Source organism: Puntigrus tetrazona, chromosome 23 (assembly GCF_018831695.1).
Source record: "Puntigrus tetrazona isolate hp1 chromosome 23, ASM1883169v1, whole genome shotgun sequence".
In the NCBI taxonomy this organism is placed as follows: domain Eukaryota; kingdom Metazoa; phylum Chordata; class Actinopteri; order Cypriniformes; family Cyprinidae; genus Puntigrus; species Puntigrus tetrazona.
In genome coordinates, this window is record NC_056721.1 from 7,306,977 (window position 1) to 7,327,525 (window position 20,549).

At 37.1% G+C, this 20,549-nt stretch overlaps 1 protein-coding gene across 5 annotated transcripts in view; it reads right to left on the reverse strand.

Moving 5' to 3' along the window:
• Positions 1-3,593: 3,593 nt before the first annotated feature.
• The window catches only part of rgs19 (regulator of G protein signaling 19), a 32,130-nt gene continuing 15,174 nt past the window's right edge, over positions 3,594-20,549 (reverse strand). For 4 of the 5 annotated variants that reach the window (XM_043225082.1, XM_043225085.1, XM_043225084.1 and 1 more), the window contains 4 exons: positions 14,489-14,628; positions 11,744-11,827; positions 11,381-11,615; positions 3,594-8,427 (listed from right to left, as the gene is read on the reverse strand). In XM_043225082.1, coding sequence (XP_043081017.1) covers positions 8,239-8,427; positions 11,381-11,615; positions 11,744-11,827; positions 14,489-14,628 — 648 coding nt within the window. In that variant the 3' untranslated portion in view covers positions 3,594-8,238. The remainder of the gene's footprint in view (positions 8,428-11,380; positions 11,616-11,743; positions 11,828-14,488; positions 14,629-20,549) is intronic. The other variant, XM_043225083.1, reaches the window with a different exon arrangement.

The following is a 20,549-nucleotide window of genomic DNA, read 5'->3' on the forward strand; positions in this document are numbered from 1 at the left end:
CTAGGCCTTTCAAGGGAATGAACTACAGTTCGGAAACTTCAGGTGAAGGGAAAGGAAAGGAGGATGTTTTTTTACATGCACACTGTGTAATCGTAGAGCCATTTATAACGTATTCAACGTTTTGTTACTAAAGAATTATTACCATTCTCAACCTCCACATCCCAGTGTGAATGCGTTCGTTCGCGGCATGCAAAGACTAACATGCAATGTTTAATACAGTCACAAAGAAACACAATGGCAAATAATGTTAAGGATTTGAGTTAAAGTAGAAAAAAAGTAGGTAATGTAATAATTAAAATAAGCTACTAATTAACTGCCTTAAACGTGTAAAATATAAAGTATATAAAAGTTTTGGTCACACCTTTTAATTCAGGTCTAATTCTTCTTTTTAATTAACTATTAACTATGACTTGTCAAACCATGCTTATTAATAGGTAACTGTTAAATATAGGTGTTGGGTAGGGAGGCAGAACATGTGTTTTAGAAGTACTAATGATCAACCAATATGCTAGCAACATGCATGATAGTTAGCAACTAGTTAATAGCGACAATTGGAACCTGTACTAGCGTTACCAAAATGTGTTTCGTGCAACATAGGAGGGACAATGAAACTTTTCTTTTTCCTAGGTATTGTAACATCCAAGTGTGATTGAAAAACAGATTTCATCCAGTGGAAACCTTTGGTACTGCATTCACAACTAAGTCTTATTTTGAGATGTCAACCACAAGTTGTTTAAATGTAAGGCTTTGATTTTGTCACATTTTATAGTTGAAACATTTTGGAAAATATATGCTATTCATCTAAACATTTAAAATAATATTTTTGTGCATTTTTTTTTATGAATAATCTAAAGAAGTACACACTAAAAGTCAACAAGTGTAATACTGCTATAAATGGTTGTTCCAAAAAAAAAGTTTTTTAATTTAATTGCGAATAGTTTTTGCTTTTCTGAACAAAAAAAAAAATCATACATTTTTCCTTGATTGTTACATTTTATAGGTGTCTTCTGTAAATCAGTGTAACAACTTTGTCAGGCATATTTACGACAAAAATCAATTATAGACTAATTCATCTCTCCCCAAATACTAATTAGTTGTAATTTTACATTTTTAAATTTAAATTAATGTTAAAACTAATTTAAAACGCGATACAATTAAACATTCTCCCTTGTTCTTTAACGTGTTTTAATATCCACAGAATAAGCATGTTTGAATGTTTACACAAATACTGTGTTACGCTGAATGACGCCGTAACGTTATTCAACCACATTCAAAAAAGACTTTAAAAGTAGACACTCGACTTACATTTAAAGTGCTTTCTACCGACATAAAATCCCTTTCCTGAGTTCCCTTCGATGCAGACGTTGCACTTCGTCTCTGACGCATGTACGAAGTGCAAAAATGCCGAACATAAAGATTGCAGATTGTTATGCAAGCTTCTCATATATTAGGCCATCGAGTTTTTTTTTTTTTTTTTTTTTTTACCGAGAATCGCTTCTGGTCTCGGTCACCCTCGGCTCTTATCAGTGAAATCTCCCGCCAGATTCTGTTTGGAATGGAAGCGTGAACCGAGCCTCGTGTTCCACTCCAGGAATGTTTGTGGAACTTGAAGGGGGAGGGAGAAATCTCTCAGTATTGGTATTTCCGTCTCGCATTTTTAGCCATTTGTTTTTTTTTTCCCTTCGTACGTTCAAACTTTATGCAACACAGATGTTCCGAGCAGCGCTGATACGCGCATGAAGCGTTTGTGCCGTACACCGTTGGCTGTTTGAGTCAGCGGTCACCTACACGGCAGAAACAGAACCGCCTGACTGCCGCCTGTGTTTGTTTTGGCAATACGGCAATATTTCCGTACATGTTCGACCGCAACAAGCCAGGAAAAATCCCGGATTCTCGCATACTGTATGCGGTCACAGTTAGCCCTGAAAGAATGGAGTCAACAATAATACCACCACAGGAAAACTCGTAGTCCCCTCTAAAAGGGCTTTTCCTACGTGAAAAGTATACCGAGAAGCCAGCGTGAGGAAACATCATTCAGATTTCTATCATCTAGAGCTCTTAATGCTGAACAAAAGTCCTCAAATGCTGCTTGCATCCCGGTCAACTTCCTTAAAGTAAAAGCAGATGTGCGCAGGGGGGTCAAGTGAAGTGTAAATGCTATTTAGAGGGGCACAATGGATCCTGTTACCATCCTATGGGCTTTTCACATTTGTGTGATTGCGCACCCTTGGGTTAATGCTATTTTCTGTTGTACATCACACGAAGCTTCAATCTGGGTTAGCCGTTATATGCTGACACAGAACAGGACCTCAAGGAAACGGACCTTTCTCTGCACGCGTGATGTTTGATCGCAGGAAATATCGAACGGAGATGGAGTAACGCTTGTTTTTAAGAACAAGAAGGGGTTTCTGACACATGCTTGGGGTAAAAGTGATCCGACAGCCATAAATACTGCTTTCGATACCTGTTGAGAACAACTGGTTCAGAAAGGTTTATTGTAAATAATGTCATTGGAATAATTATTAATTATTTCAAAAAGTAAGGATTCTGGAAGCTTTGAAGGAGGTCTGAATATAATATGCCTTTACAGAAGTAACAATAATGTGATGTGATTTAATATCTTGTTTTTAAATGGTTTTAAATACATATAGTTGTCATTTAAGTTTGCTTATACCCAGCTTTAGTCTGTGTGTAACCGTGTCATGCCAACGTATGGAAAAGGCAGTCAGCAGTTTATTATCGTATTATTTTACCTTTAGTCTCAACAGCCGAGGTGTCGTTTTATCATGAATACCATGCTTTTACATTATATATACTGTGCATATCTATGTACATATGAACACACTCACACATATATATATATATATATATATATATATATACACAAATATAAAAAGATATAGTATATATAAAGATATAGTATATCATTTTTTTCTATTTTTCTAAATATATAATCATTGAAAATTATTTATTCATATTATTCAATTATATTAATAATAATATATTTACTAAACATTGCTTTCAAAATATTTAATTATGCATTTAACAAGTCATTGGTTTTCCGTTGTTGGAAAAAAGTAGTTTGTCCACAGTCTTTGAAACAACAAACCGGAGGGAGGTCGCAGTTACAAGTAAACACCACCAAGATGTGAAACGTTTGTCTCGGAGACAATTAACTATACAAGTACAAAGACATCTTTACCACTCGCGAGTATAAATCTTTCTGCTCACTACGGAAATGAGCAGACTTTAAAAGTGTATGCATTCAGCACGAACACTATTTATATACGTCTCCCGCTAAAATATATGGAATGTAAAAAACACAAAATGGTACGTCTGTATGCAGATCCATAATAAGCACTCGATGGACACGCTCCAGTTCAGTGAGGCCTACATGCGACATTAACAATATGAAGGATATAGTGTGTGCATTTTGATTTTGAAAATTGAAAACTTTAGAATTGCATCGCTACCCTTATTTATACTATATAGATTAAATCATTTCAACATTTCAAACCTAGAAAGTATGTGATTTGGCATCGAAACCGTCGAGTGCAGTGTGAAAAGCACTTTTGGAGGCACCAGGCTGTAAATGAATAATAACACAAACATCTTTATTATTATTATTATCGTCATCATTTATAGTCATATCTTCTCTTTAAAAAACATTCAAAAAAATCTGCAACCAAGTCAAAGGTTATGGAATATTACAGACGAGTTCTTGATGAAATCATCTCCGGCAATGAGCTGGCCTGGGTTAAAAAGGGACCTCAAGTCCCAACCGCAACCTGAAGAGGGCGTCCTGCTACGGCGCCCGAGGGTGAGTAATGGTCACAGACTTCAGGAAACAAACTAAACAAATTGGTCCAGAAATCCATAAACATACTCTTTAAAACGTAACTTGATTTATTTTAATACAAAATATAATGCTAATGTCAATAAATAAGTGTCCACAGAAGTCCGTGAGTCAGGGACCGGGTCTCACTGCTGCATGTCATGGCGCTGAAAATCTCGTGAGGGTTCACGACAAAAAGAGAAAAATCTCACAGAGCGACCGGGGAGAACGCAAGAAAGAGTGAGGGAAGGCGGGCGAGGTGGCTGAAGCGTGCCAAGTGAGCCCTCGACGCGCCGAAACCAAAACACAGCGAAAACACATCGGGCATCGACAGACTCACAAAGCTCCTTAGTTTGAGACTGTTAGAAGGCTAGGTTCATTTTGGCACCTTAAAGAAATCTATGTAAACATAAGCAGCTCTAGGTCACAGTCCCCGTCTCCGATCAAAGTCTGTCTGTTCTGTGCGGCTGTTGAAAGAGGATGAGGACGATTGTTTGGCGAGCGATGCAACAAAGTAGAGCACTCCTATTATTAAATATTATTAAGCCGGCTGCACTGCAAGCGCGGGTTGTGATGTCAATATTAGAGAATACATATTTCATTGTGCTGCTTATTTTGGAACAAAAGAATCTGAATTGCATGTATCGTTTTCATTCATTTGGATCACACAATTTGTAACTAAACTAACAAACTTAATGTGATGCATATTTGTTTATCACGCGTAAATGAAACAGGTAATATATATATACATATATATTATTTGTAATATATAATAAAATATTTCTGTAAAAGGTTATACGTCTACCATCAGTAAATCCAATTTATTTTAGAATTTTAACTGAATGTTGCTTGTTCAACTAAAGTTTTTTTTTTATTATTATTTAACAATAAACAGATTTGAACAGTTTTAATAAATTATTTTGTAAATAGATTACAAACAGAAGTATAACCAATATTTAATAATAAACAATGGCATGAATATATATCTATCTATCTTTTATCTGTATTATGTAGGATTATTCAATATGCATCGCATTAAGATTTAGTTACATATATGTCCAAATCTATGGATATTGAAAATGCAATTCAAATAAATAAGTCTTAAATTCAGCCTTAACATTTCTGTGTAGACTTTCTTTGCCATTACCTAAAACCCACTTGAATTTGATCTTTAGAAATACTAATAATCTATAATGATTTGCAAAGAAACAATAAAATGTCATCTTTATAGCACATAATGAATGAATATCCATTTTGAAAACACTAAAATTTAAAGCATTTCAATTACCGCTTTTATTATTTAGTGTTTTAATTTAAATTAAATATATTTGTACAGAAAATTGTAGAATTGGGCAAATGAGATTTATCAGCTTATTAGTTTTGGGCCAGAATTTAATATCAGTGCATCCCAGACTGGAGGCATACATATTTATTAACAATACATATTTATTAAAAAACAATAATAATTATTATTATTGTGCATTTAAATGTTATTTTTTAAAAATAAACTAGAAAAAAAAGATCAAATTTTAATGTTAATATTTAATAGTTCAAATTCTCATTTTTCAGCAGTGAGATTGATTATTTAAAACTTTTATTTGATTGTTTAAATCTGTTGCATTGCTTTGATCGCAGAGTGTTCACACTGACGGCGATTTATAAAAAGCGAACTGAAGTCACTTTCAAAGTAAACTGACGATTTGAGGCGACGTGAGCGGCATCTGAGTGGAGTTCAACGAAGACAGGGGAGCTCATGTGATCAGCTGATACAGTACAGTACAGTACAGTACAGTGTCCTCTTATTCGCTTTCAGTGTGAACGCAAAGTGCATGTGAAATGGTGAGAGGTCCACCAGCAAGCTTCCCTCTTTTAAGTGTGTCTTTAAAGAGCGGGACGGTGTGTAACTGTGCGTATCCCTGTGTAATCGAGTGTTCACTGTCAAAGGCCGCAATGACATTGACATCTCTCTCCCATTGTTTTGAGAAAGTTCACTTAACTTCTATCACACACTCGCACGCACACACAGACACGCATACATCTGGCTTAAGTTAGACTGGTCACATCATTTCAGACAATAAGAGCAATACTAAATATATGTTCATGTACATATATAACCATATACACAACTATTTTACACACATGTTCCAAAATGTACATCTTCATGCACAAGGGGAAAAAGCAAAATAAAGGCATCAGTTGTTTTTTTTTTTTTTTTTTTTTTTTAGTACTACAGTACATGAAGTTCCTCTAAATTGACGTGACTCTCAAAATCTGACTTTTAGAGTCCTTAATTCATTATACATTTATTTGCTGTACGTATATAAGAACCGATTCCTGAAAGTGCCAGGAAGTACAAAGCGGATGTGGATGTTTTAATTCATTTCAATGTGAAATGATCTAAAATGAACCGAAAAAAAAAACTATATATATATATATATATATATATATATATATATTTATTTTTTTTACATCAGCAGTCATATAAAACGACTATAACAGAATTTCTCGATTATTGTGGACCCGCTCGCACAGTACTAGTTCTTTTCAGATTCACATTATGAAAGGTTTTGTGATACATAGGTTTCAAGCGGTAGCACAGCTCACAGTGTTCACATCAGTCCAACTGGTTCTCCAATACTCCTATTATGTTTTAAATATCAAGCGACATCTGTAAAGAAAATGAGTTTAAGCGGAGGTGTAACACTGAGCATTAAACACGAATAAATGAAATGTACTGGATTAGTTTTTAGTTTTTTTTAAGTTTCATGTACAATACTATAAAACCTGTGCAATGGTTTTCTTATTTGTTAATGCTGTGATATTCTCCTTGAAACATGTATGTTGTGTGAAAAACCGACAGAAAAAAACACTGATATGACGTGACGTACTTAAATTCAAATGTATCATTATCTGCTATTATTGCTGTAACATTTATTACAACAACATAAACCAGGATTGAATAACTGCGATTATTATTTTTAGAGGCAGAGCGAGTTTTTACATTTGCAAAGACAGAATATGTGTATAACGCGCACTGACCGATAAAGTTAATTTCAATTTCATGATGACTAATCTGCTTTTGCCTAAATAAAAGGCGAGAACACTGAGAAACAGCTTTGCAAAACTGCAGTACCTGAAACTGCCTATAGGAGGTGCCAGAGAGATAAACTCAGAAACAGACACACACACACACACACACACACACACACACACACACACACACACACACACACACACACACACACACACACAGTGAGGCCAGAGAGAGATACAGCGCAATTGAGCACTCAGGACTAACAGCTTGCTCGGTATGTCGCATATGTTCCAGATTTTCTTTAATATATGTACAAGAAAAACAAATCCGGTCACAGTTTAACAAAATAAAAAATAAATAACATTAAAATACACATTTTAAAATGTGAGTGACCAGTCTAATTAAGACCATGGCATTCTCTCATTTCATGTTTCATGTTTTCATGTTTGATTCATTTAATATCTCTAAAATTGGCAATCCTCCTCTCTTTTTTTACTGATAACTGTTACTTGAAATCAACAGGCCCACACGAAATCTGTACACACAGAAATCTCAAACAAAATAGTTATGACCTCTTTAACGAAATTCTACGTCCCCCTGCCTTCATGTCTAGTAAATATTTTGGCTAATTTGATACTGCTTTCAGCTACCAGTATTAGTTTAGTACTCTCATTCTACCGTATGTAAATCCATTCCACAGATTTTCCCTCAAAATCAGTGCAGAAAATCTGGAAAATTCTATGTGGGCCTGGAAATTGATTTTTTATTGAAAATAGAGTTTTTTGCCTATTTGTTTAGCACTTTGAGAAAGTGCCATTTTCATTTACGATGCAGCTAATCGGCTCTCGACCCCTCGCCTCAAAGAGCCAATCAGAGCACAGAGACAGTGGACAGGTCAAGGGTCAGGAGAGAGGAGCAGATTGGTCAGGCCACTCCAGTGTATGTTATTGCAGAGGCCCTCTCAGCTGTCTTCGGCTAGAGACGTCAGGAGATTAAAGTAGCAAAGCGTGTTTGCGTGAAAAAAAGAGAAAGATGGCTGTGAAAATCAGTAGTTGATACTGCTGCTGCCACATACGCTTGGAATGATGGGAAAAAAAGAGGATTCGAAAAATGAAAACTGCATTTTCAACCCTGTGTCTTCCAGTTTCAGTCTGTGCAGGTTCAGGAGAAACACTAAAAAAAATGAGGGATTCCCTCAAAAATGACAGAGGAAAATGGAGTAAGGCAAAAAAAAATGGTAATCCAACCATGACGACACAAAAAAAGGAGTACTTTCTCCTTGAGTGGTTGTGCAATGGAGAGAGATGGAGGGAAATGGAGAGAAATCGGGTGGCGAGAGTGAGTGAAAAAAGAGGGCGGAGGTGGGGGTCTATGACTCAGACGAAGAACGTGACCCCCCCTGCACCAGTGATCTGTAGACAGAGGAGTTGAGGAATCGTGGGTAGGAGTCTCTGTGCATGAGGGTGTAGATCTGCAGCTGTGCATCCTCAAATATGTGAGGGGTGGGTTCTTGCATCCTCCTGTTGATCACTTCCCTCACCCGAGAGTCCAGACTCACCTTCAAGACAGAAAGAGAGCATTGGGAATTCCGAGCATAGAACAATAGAGCACAGATACCACAACAAAACGAGCTCATTGCAAATTTGACGCCTGCTACAGGTCTCAAAACAAAAAAAGTTGGCACAGGGACAAAGGGCTGAAGAAGCAATGCGTTTTGAAAAGATTCAGCTGGGAGAACATCTAGCAACTAATTAAGTTAATTGATATTAGGTCTGTAACATGATTAGCTATAAAAGGAATAGAGCCAAAGTCTCATAGAAGTAAAGATGGGCTCTCCAGTCTGTGAAAGAGTGCGTAAAAAGATTTTGAAATGATTTAACGTTCCTTAACGTCAAACTGAAAGGCTTTTCAAATCTCATCATCTACAGTGCATAACATCATCAAAAGATTCAGAGAAACTGAAGAAAGCTCTGCTGAAGACCTCTGTTGGATGCCAGATTTGGGTTGTAAAAAGCTTTTTTTCAGATTTTAGGATTTTGGTGTAAGTCTTTTTAAAACCTGGGTTAAACTGACTTTTGAAAGGGGCTATTAACGCCGAGTTATAAAGGTCTGCTTCAAATTCCAGATGTTAGACCACGCTTGTCTCATTAAATATTAATGCACTTTGTACAGTTGCAGAAACATTTACAAGCCGTTTAGTTTCCACAGCTTTGGACAACATATAAAGAGTTTGCACAGTGACACCAAATGCGTCTAGCAATTTTTTACAGACAAATTTTGGCAGTACAGATCTGCTACCCTGCTGCCTCGGCAGAGCGAATACAGAGGTTTGCTAATACATCCGCAGACATGCTATGAGCATGTAAGAAATACTGCTGCTGCACATACAATATATATGAAATAACCCCCATATATAACAGACACAAAATCACCCTGTATTAGATCTATACAGGTGGAGCTGGGGAAGGTGATGCATAATCTAAATTAATGTAAATTGTGAAAATACTTCACAATATTATATTCCCAAATATTCTGATCAAATAAATTCAGCCTTGGAGAGCATTAGAGTATATTCTCTTAAGGGAAAAAAAGACCAATCCTACATTTTGAGTGCCTCACAAACTCTTATATATGATTTTTAGTTTCAATAAGTTTCAACCTCCAATGTGTACCATGAGAAGAGACTCTATATACTGATTCCTTTCCTTTCTCAAACAAGAAACTCGAGAGTGTACGAGTACTGGGACTAGGAGCTCTGGTCAACACAAAGCTCTGAATCCCACTCTCACTACGGCCTATTTATATAACCGCTTTACAGTAGAGAGTCCAGCAGGGATCAATTTATAGCTTCCTTTGCTCAACCTTTGCTCCTTAATTTACTTCTAGAAAGCATGTTTTCCTCAGCTGCCTCTAGAAAGTGACGGAGTTTGAAGGTGTGAGTTCTGGCTCCGGTGATGAAAAGGCCAAGAGGCACATTCAACATGTCAACAGAATGAATTAAACCGCATACCAGCAGCACACATGCGCAATGATAGTGTGTACAGTACATGCACGCTCTGCTGTCTCGCATCAAAAGAAGACAAAACATAAAGAACAGAAAGCCACCGCCACATATGGTACTAGATGCCTGTATCTCAGGAAATGAGCCTTATAAAACATTAAGCTTCAATAATATGTCTGGCAGAATTCCTTCACGCCTCATTTCTTTGTCACACAGACTCTTAAACGTTTATACTCTCTCAACTTTTAGTGGTGTGAAGTTCAAGCCAAGCATCCAAATAAGTTTCGATTCAGATAAGTCTACAGTCGCTTCTTATTGGTCAGAATTCAGCCAATCACAGACCTGCACATAGTCTGAAATCTGCATTTCACAAAGGAGAAACAAGACAGGGGTGATAAAGAACAGCTACCGATTTTTTCCACTGCAGTTACAACTGGACATTTTATGGTTATTATATTCTGCGCCTTTCTTACAGTAGATTTACATATGAACATGCATGAAAATATGTTCATGTCTTTTTTTTTTTTATTATTGCAGACTACAATGGATGCAAAAATAAATTATCCAAAAAAAAAGGGCTGACGAGCTAGAATTACCGGTGCAGTACAATTAAAGGAACATTTTGTAGCTTATCAGCCCCTAAAAATGCATTTTAGTCCCTAAGAATATAACATGTACCTATAAGGTACTACTATGAATGAACATTTTAGGGATATTTGTCACTTTAAGGGTACTGCTCCAGTGGGAAGATGTTTCCTGAACCGCATGCTCTTTCATAAAAACAAAAATTTGTTAAGGGAGAAAAATTAAAAGAAGAAATATAATTAGATAATAAAAAGAAATATAATAACTTGTTTTATGTGTGCACTTTAATTCAGACTGACTTTAATTTTACCGAATACAACATAACGAATCTGATCTAATTTCATATCATTACTTTATTAAAGACGGGCAAAAAAAATGCATTTTGCCACAGACATCATAACTCAAATCTTTTATTAAGTTATTTCAGACCAACTCTAAACCAGACCAACTGAAAATTAAAAAAAACAACAAAAAAAAAAACAAATAACACAAACTTAATTTGACTTATTTATGAATGCATTCTCTTAATATGTACATTCCTAGATGCCTCTCCAGTCCATACAAAGATATTTACTTACCTATTTTCTGTTACAACCTGGCCTGATAACACATGCACATCACCAGCATATCTGTTTGATGTAAGTTTTGCAATTTTCACAGTCATGTGTGATTACAGCATTAATCATCCCCTTTTGCAAACTGCCATTCGGTAGCTTGTTTTTGCAACATCAATGATTCAGACTCTATGTGAATCTGCTTTTTTAGGCTTAGAGCACAATGATTTCAAACTACACACTCTCACAGATGTGCTTAGAAGATAAAACCTTGACTTTAAAAGACAGCAAAAAACGTTTAGACTGAATCATGCTATTTCGAACTGTCATTACGTGTGTGTGTCGATTGGGTTGTGTGTTTATGCGTGTACCTCTTTGGGTGAGAGTATGGAGATGTAGTCTTCGTAGATCAAACGCGCCTTCTCCTCGATGGCACTCTTGTTGATCTCCTTCTTCAGGTCCTCGCAGGCCAGCCAGAAGAGCATGTTCTCCTCGCTGTACTCAGTCCTCAGGAACTCACGGAACTTGTTTCGCCCTGCTGGGTTCTTCATCAGCTTATCGAAAGACTGCGCCCACTGTTTAATCTCCTCTATTGTCGGTTTGGGGCTGAGAGAGAGAGAGAGAGAGAAAGAGAGAGAGAGACAGACATTAGGCTTCATAATAATCCATGGTTGAGAAAAACCGCTCAATCCTCGTGATGAAAACAGTATGTGTGTTTGCATGTGTGTTCTCACCAAGGTTCACATGGAAAGGACTCCAGCTTTGTCTCCTGGGCTTTCCTCCGCCCGCGCTTGTCATCTTCACTCCTAACAGTGAGACTAGAAGGTGGTAAAACGGCATTGAGAAATAACAGCAGTGCCTGAACAAAGCAACATAATTGCAGACGCGGACAACACACTCATGCAACACGCAAGTATTAATTCAACTGATTAATTTGATTTCATAAAAGTTCATAAAAGACCATTTGTTATGAATTGGCTGGACTACCCAAGTCATATAAAATGGTCAGAATCACTTAAAATAACTACTGCTTATACTCTATGATTTTGAATCACTACAAATGCATTTTAGCAGTCAGTTGGACAACACTAACTGCACTGAATGGCTTTAAATGGCTAAACAGAAGTGGCTCATAAGTCTCGTTCATTTAAGAATTGGTTGGACAATAATGGGCGCACTTGGTATGGCTTTGAACCACTAAAAACAAATTATATCATTAATAAGTACCTGTTCATAGCAATCATTTGTTCCTGAATTTGTTGTACCACATATGGTTTTGACTAAAAACAACTAAATCTTTAGAGTCATTCAGCTGGAATACACCTCTGTATATCTCTTAATAACAAAAAAAAAGAGTGATTTATTTCAGAATCATCTGGATCAACACTAAATAGAACCTGTTCATAAGACTCATTTGTACATCAACGGGTTGAACTACATCGGTCTTGCTGTATGGCTTTGAATAACTAAAAAGACCTAGTTCATAGGAGTCATTTATTTGGTAATAAGTAGGACTACACTGGTCATTATGTATTGGTTGAACTAAAAAGAAGCGGTTCATAAGAGTCATTCATTTAGGAATCTGTTGGATTACACATGGCTTTGAATCATTAATAACAACTGGATCAAAAGAGTCATTTATTCCAGAATCATCTGGACTACATTGGTAGCTCTATTTGGATTTGAATCACTAAATAGAACCTGTTCATAAGACTCATTTGTTCATCAACTGGATGGACTGCTGTATCATTAAGAAGATCTGGTTCATAGGAGTCATTCATTTGGTAATCAGTTGGACTGCACTGATCATCTTGTATTGGTTGTATCACTAAGAAGCGGTTCATATGAGTCATTCATTCAGAAATCCGTTGTTACACTATATGCACTGTATTCTTCTGAATCACAAAAAAAGAACTAGCTCATAAGCATCAGTAACAGTTTGGACTACACTGGTTATGCTATATGATTCAGAATCACTAAAAAGAACTGGTTTTGGGAGTCAATAACTCGGGAATGGACTGAAAGGCCTTGAATCACTAAAAACAATTGATTTCTAAAATATCTACAGAATGAGTTACATTAATGAAGAGGTCATCAGAGTTTGGACCCCAGTGGTCACTATAAACAGCTACGTGCAGCAGGTGTGCTTGAAGAATGAGTACGAGTAGATAAGTGTGTGAAAGATGTGTGGGTGTGAATATGGCTCCCATTTCCTCCGGGACTTCTGGCGAAACGAGAGCAATCTTAACCACATTTACTCTCCTGACTCATAGAACACTTGAATTTCACTCAGACAAGCACACACACACACACACACAGCAATTAACACGTGTACATTCACAGAAGCGTGTATTCACCTGTACACACAAACACGTATCATATATCACACTGAAAAACATATCACATCGCATTCACACATGTATAAAAATTACTGATTGTTGCGCCGAAGGATCTTTATACGACAGTGAGCTTCATAACGCGTTCAACTTAATGTGGCATATTTCAGAGTGAAGCCAAATATTCAGCCGGAAATAACTCAGGATTGATTCGATTTTATCCTAAAAAGTAAGCTATGATATTATAGGTTAAAGTTACCCCTCCCCCCACCAACAACAAAAAGATATTAGTTTATGTATATATACATATATTTTAATTATGTTTTATGGGTTTTTTTATGAAAAAGTTAAAGAAGGCTGCAAGGATGACGTATTTTTGTGGGCCAAAACCCAGAAATGAGTTTTAGCATCCTGGTTCCAGCGTTCTGAAGTCAGTGGGGTTTTTAAAAACGCCTGAAATAAGGCCTATGATTTTCATGTTGTTTTGGGACATAAAAATATATCAATCAAAACATTTGTGGTAAGATTTTCTTTTTTCTTTCTTATTGACAAAATGACATTCACTAGATAAGACAAAAACAATCATGTCTTTTCTACTGAAGAGAGAAACACACGAGGGTGAGTAAATTATCTGTAAAAACTTACTCCGGAAGTGAACTGCGCACTTTTTACACTTTTATAGCCTGTTTTCATGAATAATTATGTCAAGTCGCCTTTACTTATATAGCGCTTTTAACAAAGCCGTTAACAGTATCAATTACACAAACTCTTCTCCAAAATAAATCTCTAATAAAAACAGAACAGTTGACATAAGATTAGTTTGTTTTTAGCATACATTTCGCTTTTTACTTCAAAAATTCATAAAAGTTGTTCATTTTGGAAGATTATAGTGATGAACAGCACCTGTGGAATCATACATTTGATCATTAATCCAAGAGCCAATAATACAAAGGATAACCAGTTTTTTCATAGGGAGAACTGAAGTGTTGCTAACCCCGGTTGACCTGCAAAATACATCATCGCCGCAGCACTCTATGGAGGTGAATGCAATCTCGGTGAAGGAATGGATGTGGAATGTAACACTGGCAGTGGTGATGAGTGGGATGTACCATGCGGAGACAGAGACAGGTGAGTGGGTCGTACCATGAGCAGCTACAGCAGCAGCACCAGCAGAAGCAGCAGGTGTTGGGTTTCTGTGTAGGGGAGGGATGCTGGGCACGGCTGGGGGACGTCTCGCTCCGCGTCATCGGAGACTCGCGGTCTGCCGGGACAGGGCCTGTGTACTGATACACATTAGAGTAAATACCCAACCCCTCACGAACACACACACACACACTCTACGTCTGGTGACTTGAGGTTGGAAATTAACATGTACATGGTCATGAGGTCATAACTGGTCCATCTAAACAACCCCACAAAGTCACAATCCTCTGAAAAACAGACAAACACTGGCCTTTCCCCTGAAATCCATGCTTGAAACGGGCCAAGGCTCGACCTGTCAACTAAAGCAGCCATCAGAACGAAGAACGGAGGATGCCATTGAGCAGAGTGTTGGACCATCGTGATAAGAGAAATAGCTCAATTTCGGTCACCTCAAATGCAATCAAAAAACTAACCAGTCTAACCTGAGAGCAAATGAAATAAAATGTGTATTTGGTTCATAAACCTTTACAAAAGGAACTCATAAAACAGATTTTTCACTTACATTAGATAAATCTATCCACTAACGTGGTGGTTAAACATACTGCAGAGTTTTTTTTTTTTTATCTGAAAATCCCCACCAAAATTCCCACCATATCTCAACAAATTTATTGAGTTTAACAGCATTCAGTGGCATAAATGACATTTTACGGTTTGATTGGAGTAAAATTTGGATGATGCCTCACAAGTATTGCATTACAAATGAAGTTAGAGGTTTCATGCAAGAATTTCTATGGAGTCTATCCAGTCAAGTCACATGTGGTTCAGTGCTTTTAAAAAGAAAAGTGCAACGTCTGTGTTTTATTTAACATGTCCATTAGACCGTTAGTGATTTATTTTCATATGGTAATTATTTGAAAGATAATTTACATTTATTTACTAAAGGCTAGTGTTATAGAAACTAATAGATATTTAGATGTTACTCATTGGATGGTGAAAAAAGTAAGATTTTATTGGATTTATTTAATTGCTCACCGTTATAATAATAATAAAGTGAAACAGAATAAATAAAGCTTGTGTGTGAACAATTTAAACAATAAACACACACACGCACACATTCTTTCTTTGCATACATGAAAACTTTATTTACAAAAATACAATTTTTAAATTTTTATTGTGCATGTTTTTTTTTACATTTAAATAATTTTTTTGGTTCGAAAATCACGATTTTTTTTATTATGTTTTTATAGAGTTTTTTTATAGATGTTTTTTTATTAAAATGCACATACATATATACACATACACACTTAATACGTCATTTCTGATAAGTGTGATTTCTCTGTGTTTTTACAAACTGAGTGAGCGAGTCAATGCTGTTCTGCGGTAATCGACAACATGAACCAGTATTGAACCTGGAACATTCCTTTAAAGTGGAACAGAGAGTGGGGTGTTGTGCTTAAACTCTCCTCTCCTCCCCCAAATGACCTTCTCAATTTAGAGGTTATTTTTAATTTGCTAAAAGGCCTAAGCCATAATTCTTTTCCAATTACATTTGGGCCAGCTGTCCTAAATAGAGAGGCCCTGTCCCACTGCATACCGAACATCTCTGATGCCATCACAATAGACACACAAACATACGTGTGTGTGTGTGTGTGTGTGTGTGTGCGTGCGTGCATGTTGAGAAAAGCAAAGAAAATCACGCATCATTAAAACAAAAGGTTTTTGCGTTGTTTAATGACAACTTCGGAGTACGCAGTCATTTTCAGACGCATTTTAAATCTAAACTTTCAGACAACCGCTCTACAGTCTCAGAAGCTTCCTTAACCTCTGGCACATCCAACAACAAACCCCTGAGTGTCTCTATATGGGAATGAGCGCTTGTCTGCGAGAGAGTAAAAGCCGCTCGACGTAATGAGGAAACGCAAGTTAAAACGGCAGGAGGAAGCATGCGTGAGGATGACGGGGAAGTAGTGCTTTACACCCAAAATGGCAGTACAATTTGGCGGACTGTGTCCCTGTCTTTGTGCATCTTCCTTTATGGAAGTAACTGGAAGACAGATCCTTTTATGGAGTTTTAAGTCTGGTCGTCCCGTCATGATGGTCACCATGACCGGATGCAACTGTCCCATAATGTGAGACATTATGTAAAGTAATCACAAGACACATCTGCAAATAAGGTGCGTTCCAAAATGGGTTTCCTGCAACGATGCTATAGTAGGCGGGTTTAGGTGTAGGTCATTCGTATGAACTCATGCTAATTGGTAACTCGTAAAATACCCACGGTTTGGCAAAAATCATATGATGAGTGAGGTCGTACGAATTAGCCACCTCGTAAAAAATATCAGATCACTGCGAGCACAGTTGTCCCTAAACATGTCATTTTTGTTAAACTTAATAAACTGATGTGAAAATGTATATGCTTCATGATTTTAATTAACAAGACATGTTTTATGATTAAAAATAAAATTGACTTTAAATATTAAAACTGAAAAAAAAACAAGAATCCAGAAAAATGAACTTGGAAATAAAGTGGATTTCGTAGGTCCTTATATATGATACCAATACACCATGTATCCCTGAGAGATACAAACAAAACAATTATGTAATGCCCCTTTAATGTACCAGTCAAGGGTGTCTGCGTTGTTTCTATCAAATCTGCCAAACAAACCAAGTTACCAGGCAGCTACAATGAACTGTATCTTCTGTTTTCTGCTCTCTCAGCCTTCCATTGGCTGTAAAGGAGGCAGGAGGAGACGTCCCCTCGACACCTACTCCCTCTCTGTTTTTCTTTCCCGACTTTCATTTGGTTTTCCGAAAGTTTTCACAACTTCTCTCCTCGTGCGTGAAATTCTCTGTGCTGTAAAGATGGCTGCAGCCGCCCGAGGTATTTTTAGCTTTTGGCAGACCCCCATTCATCCTCCCCTCTCCAGCTCTGTTTTTCTTTGCTGGAGAGCTATTTTCTGCGCCAGGGTCAATGGTGGCCAGAAATTTTGACAACACACTACACACTTCGCAAATACTGTCGAAGCAAACAAGGGATAAATCCTCCCCCCGTCCCTTCGTTCTCACGCGCGTGGTGTTGTGTTTCCCTCCTGAGATTCTGTCTGTATTAAACGCCTCCTGTTCGCTTTTTTTTTTTTTGCGTTGCACAATGACAGTCTCAAACGAGGTCTTGTAAACATTTGTGTTTTTGTTTAGTCTGCATATTTTTCTTTACTTCTTCTTTTGCGTCCTGCAAAGGCTCGCAAGTTTACTTCAAAGGGACACAACACAGATCTACACAACTGCGTTAAGCACCGCAGAACGTACGGCGTTCAAACCATGCTTTATATATTTATGGATCTAATATATGATTCGTTCGAATATGAAGACACAACTGTGTGTGCACTTGTGGCGTAGTGGCGGCTCAGTCCTTTCTAATCTTGTTAATCCTCCCTCCAATCCTGTTAGGAGGGATTTAGCCAAGTCTTGGCAACCCCAAATACCATCCTATTTGACCCACAGTGAGAGGGTGCAATATACGAAACGACAGAGAAAGTGAGTAGATGTGAGACAAAAAACGTATATGCTGCTTTCTTCCAGGTTTCTCTCGAGACACGCATCTCAATGCAGTAATCAAAGCTAATTTTGGTAACTGGATGCCAGTTCTTTTTTCGTTTTACGTATGTTTTGGTCACAAAGTAGACAAGGTAGACACGTATTAGTTTCCATCTCTTTTGTCTACTTTTTACAAGTTTCCTTGTTTCTTTGAGTCTATGGGCAGGTATACGTACAGGTTTTTTAAAAAAATCTTTTAAAGTAAATAATGCAAAATAAGCTCACACAACTTACGTATGAGCATGAATGAAGACAATAAAAAATTAAAAACAGAGCAGCAGCTTAAATTTTTGTTCTGATAGTCACAAAACTGAACGCTGTTGATTTGTGTTAGAATGAGGAACGGTACAGGACGCGGTTGAGTCTGTGTTGCCAAGTGTGTGGCTACTTTAACACTTTCAAGTGGGATGCTTTTCATGTGCAGCCGTGGAGCCACCCCAATAATGCGATATTTAGCCCTTAAAAAAGGTCATATTCTGTACTTATGAAAGTGGATGAGAGTAGACTAGTAGCGTAAAGAGTTTCAGACCTCATTTACACCCCGCTGTCCACTTTTAATTGGATATATAAAAAAAAGCGTAAACAGGGCCTGTGTGTCTAGGTCAACAAGTATCTTAAAATATTACATAACTTGACTGTTTATTGAAAAGCTGAGGCTATTTTAAATTGCTGTACAACTCCACAATTTTTTTTTCATATTTATGTAAGAACAATTCATAATGTGTAAAAAAAATCATGAAAAACAAAATTAAAACTATATTTTAAAAATATTCAGAAATATACATAAAAATGATGTTTAGCTTGAGAAATATATTTGAGGACATTTAAAAATATTCTTTTTTTTTCAGGAAAATCACTGACTATCATAAATGCCAGTTAAAAAAAAAACCCACAATACAGAAATACAACCCACAGGAAATCTATTTGTGCTGATGAGAAATAGAGGAGAGGCTAAAAGTGTGAGCGAGACACAGGATATGGTGTAAAAGTGATACAGGCCACTGGGAGCTCCAGTGTCATCGGGGCCCTTTTGAAGCACATGGCGGAGGCAGAAACTCTGAGAGTGAGAACCGGAATGGAGGCATGCTGGGACGTGTCTCTCTGGGTGGCGTTGCTCTGGTGCTGGAGGACTGAATAAAGCTCTGCTGTTCATGCCCGGGGGCTTAAAGCAATTAAGAGCTCATTTGAGAATTAATCTGTGTGATTATTCCCTCACAATATCACACACAGATCAGCGCTAGAGGACCGAGTCAGAGAGTCAGAGAGAGAGAGAGAGGCTTGTTTAAATAACGCCAGGCACTGCAGGCAATTCAAGTCTAATGTAGACAAATGCAAACAGGCTCTAAAACACACACATACAGTATGTACACATGATTACACAACGGTTAAAGAGAAAGCTGTGACCGCCCTCCCGTAACTGAAAAAAAAGTACTAGGAAAAGTTCATACACTGTTATATGAACAGCCCACTATGAACCTATAGTGGAACCTAAACAGATTCCATTTCAATGAGACATATCTGCAAAAGGTCTCGCAGAATAAACAACTCAATGAGTTCAAGGTTTTATAAAACTTTTGTAATGATCCTTTAAGAAGAACCGGTTCATAAAAGCTATTTGTTTGCATATCAGCTTCTGGCTCACACTGTTCGTTGTTGAATGCATGCAACAGTGCCACACACTCTAAGAATAGGGATTTTTATCTAAATCATATATAGATGTGCATGGATGAATCAATAAAAAAAAAAGCTATTTTTGTTGCACTCTGCCTAGAATAATGACATAATAAGTTAAAATGCATTTTGAAAGCATTCTCATTAGCACTGCTGTAATTAATTAATGGTTTAAGGCATAGCATTTCAATGCCTAACTTTAAACTTTAAAATATACTGTAGTAAGGCCGCACTTCTGCTTGATGAGGTTTTGAATGAATGACGTTGAGCAGTTCGCACTAAAATGCGATGCTACACGATTCTTCAAAACAGGCAGAGACATGTAGTTAACATGCAAAACAAGTGAAAACACTCTCTGATATTTGAGGCTGGAATCTCGCTTTGCCATTAAAACGGTGTTCTTAGTGCTGGCACTTTCTGTGGGAGTTAGAACTGCCGCACCTCAGGGGGGAATTTGGTGTCCAGGACAAGAAAAGTCAAAGGTTAAAAGGTACGAGGGCAAATGTCTGCTATGGTGCAAAAAGCCTTAACTCTGTTTCGGAGGAATTCCCTCTCAGCCAATAGATAGGTATGATAGCGAAAAAATCTAAATAAAATAAAATTGCATTAATACAAATGCATTTTTAGACTAAATTAAAAGAAAAAAGAGCAATTGGTCAAGGCATTACCAATCTATCAAGTCAAAATAGGTTCTCCCCAGCAACTGTGCAATGTTTAAATCACAGAGAAGCAACATTAGGGAAAATGAGCATTTAAATCTCCAGATAAATGGGACCAAGAGCAATACAGAACAGTT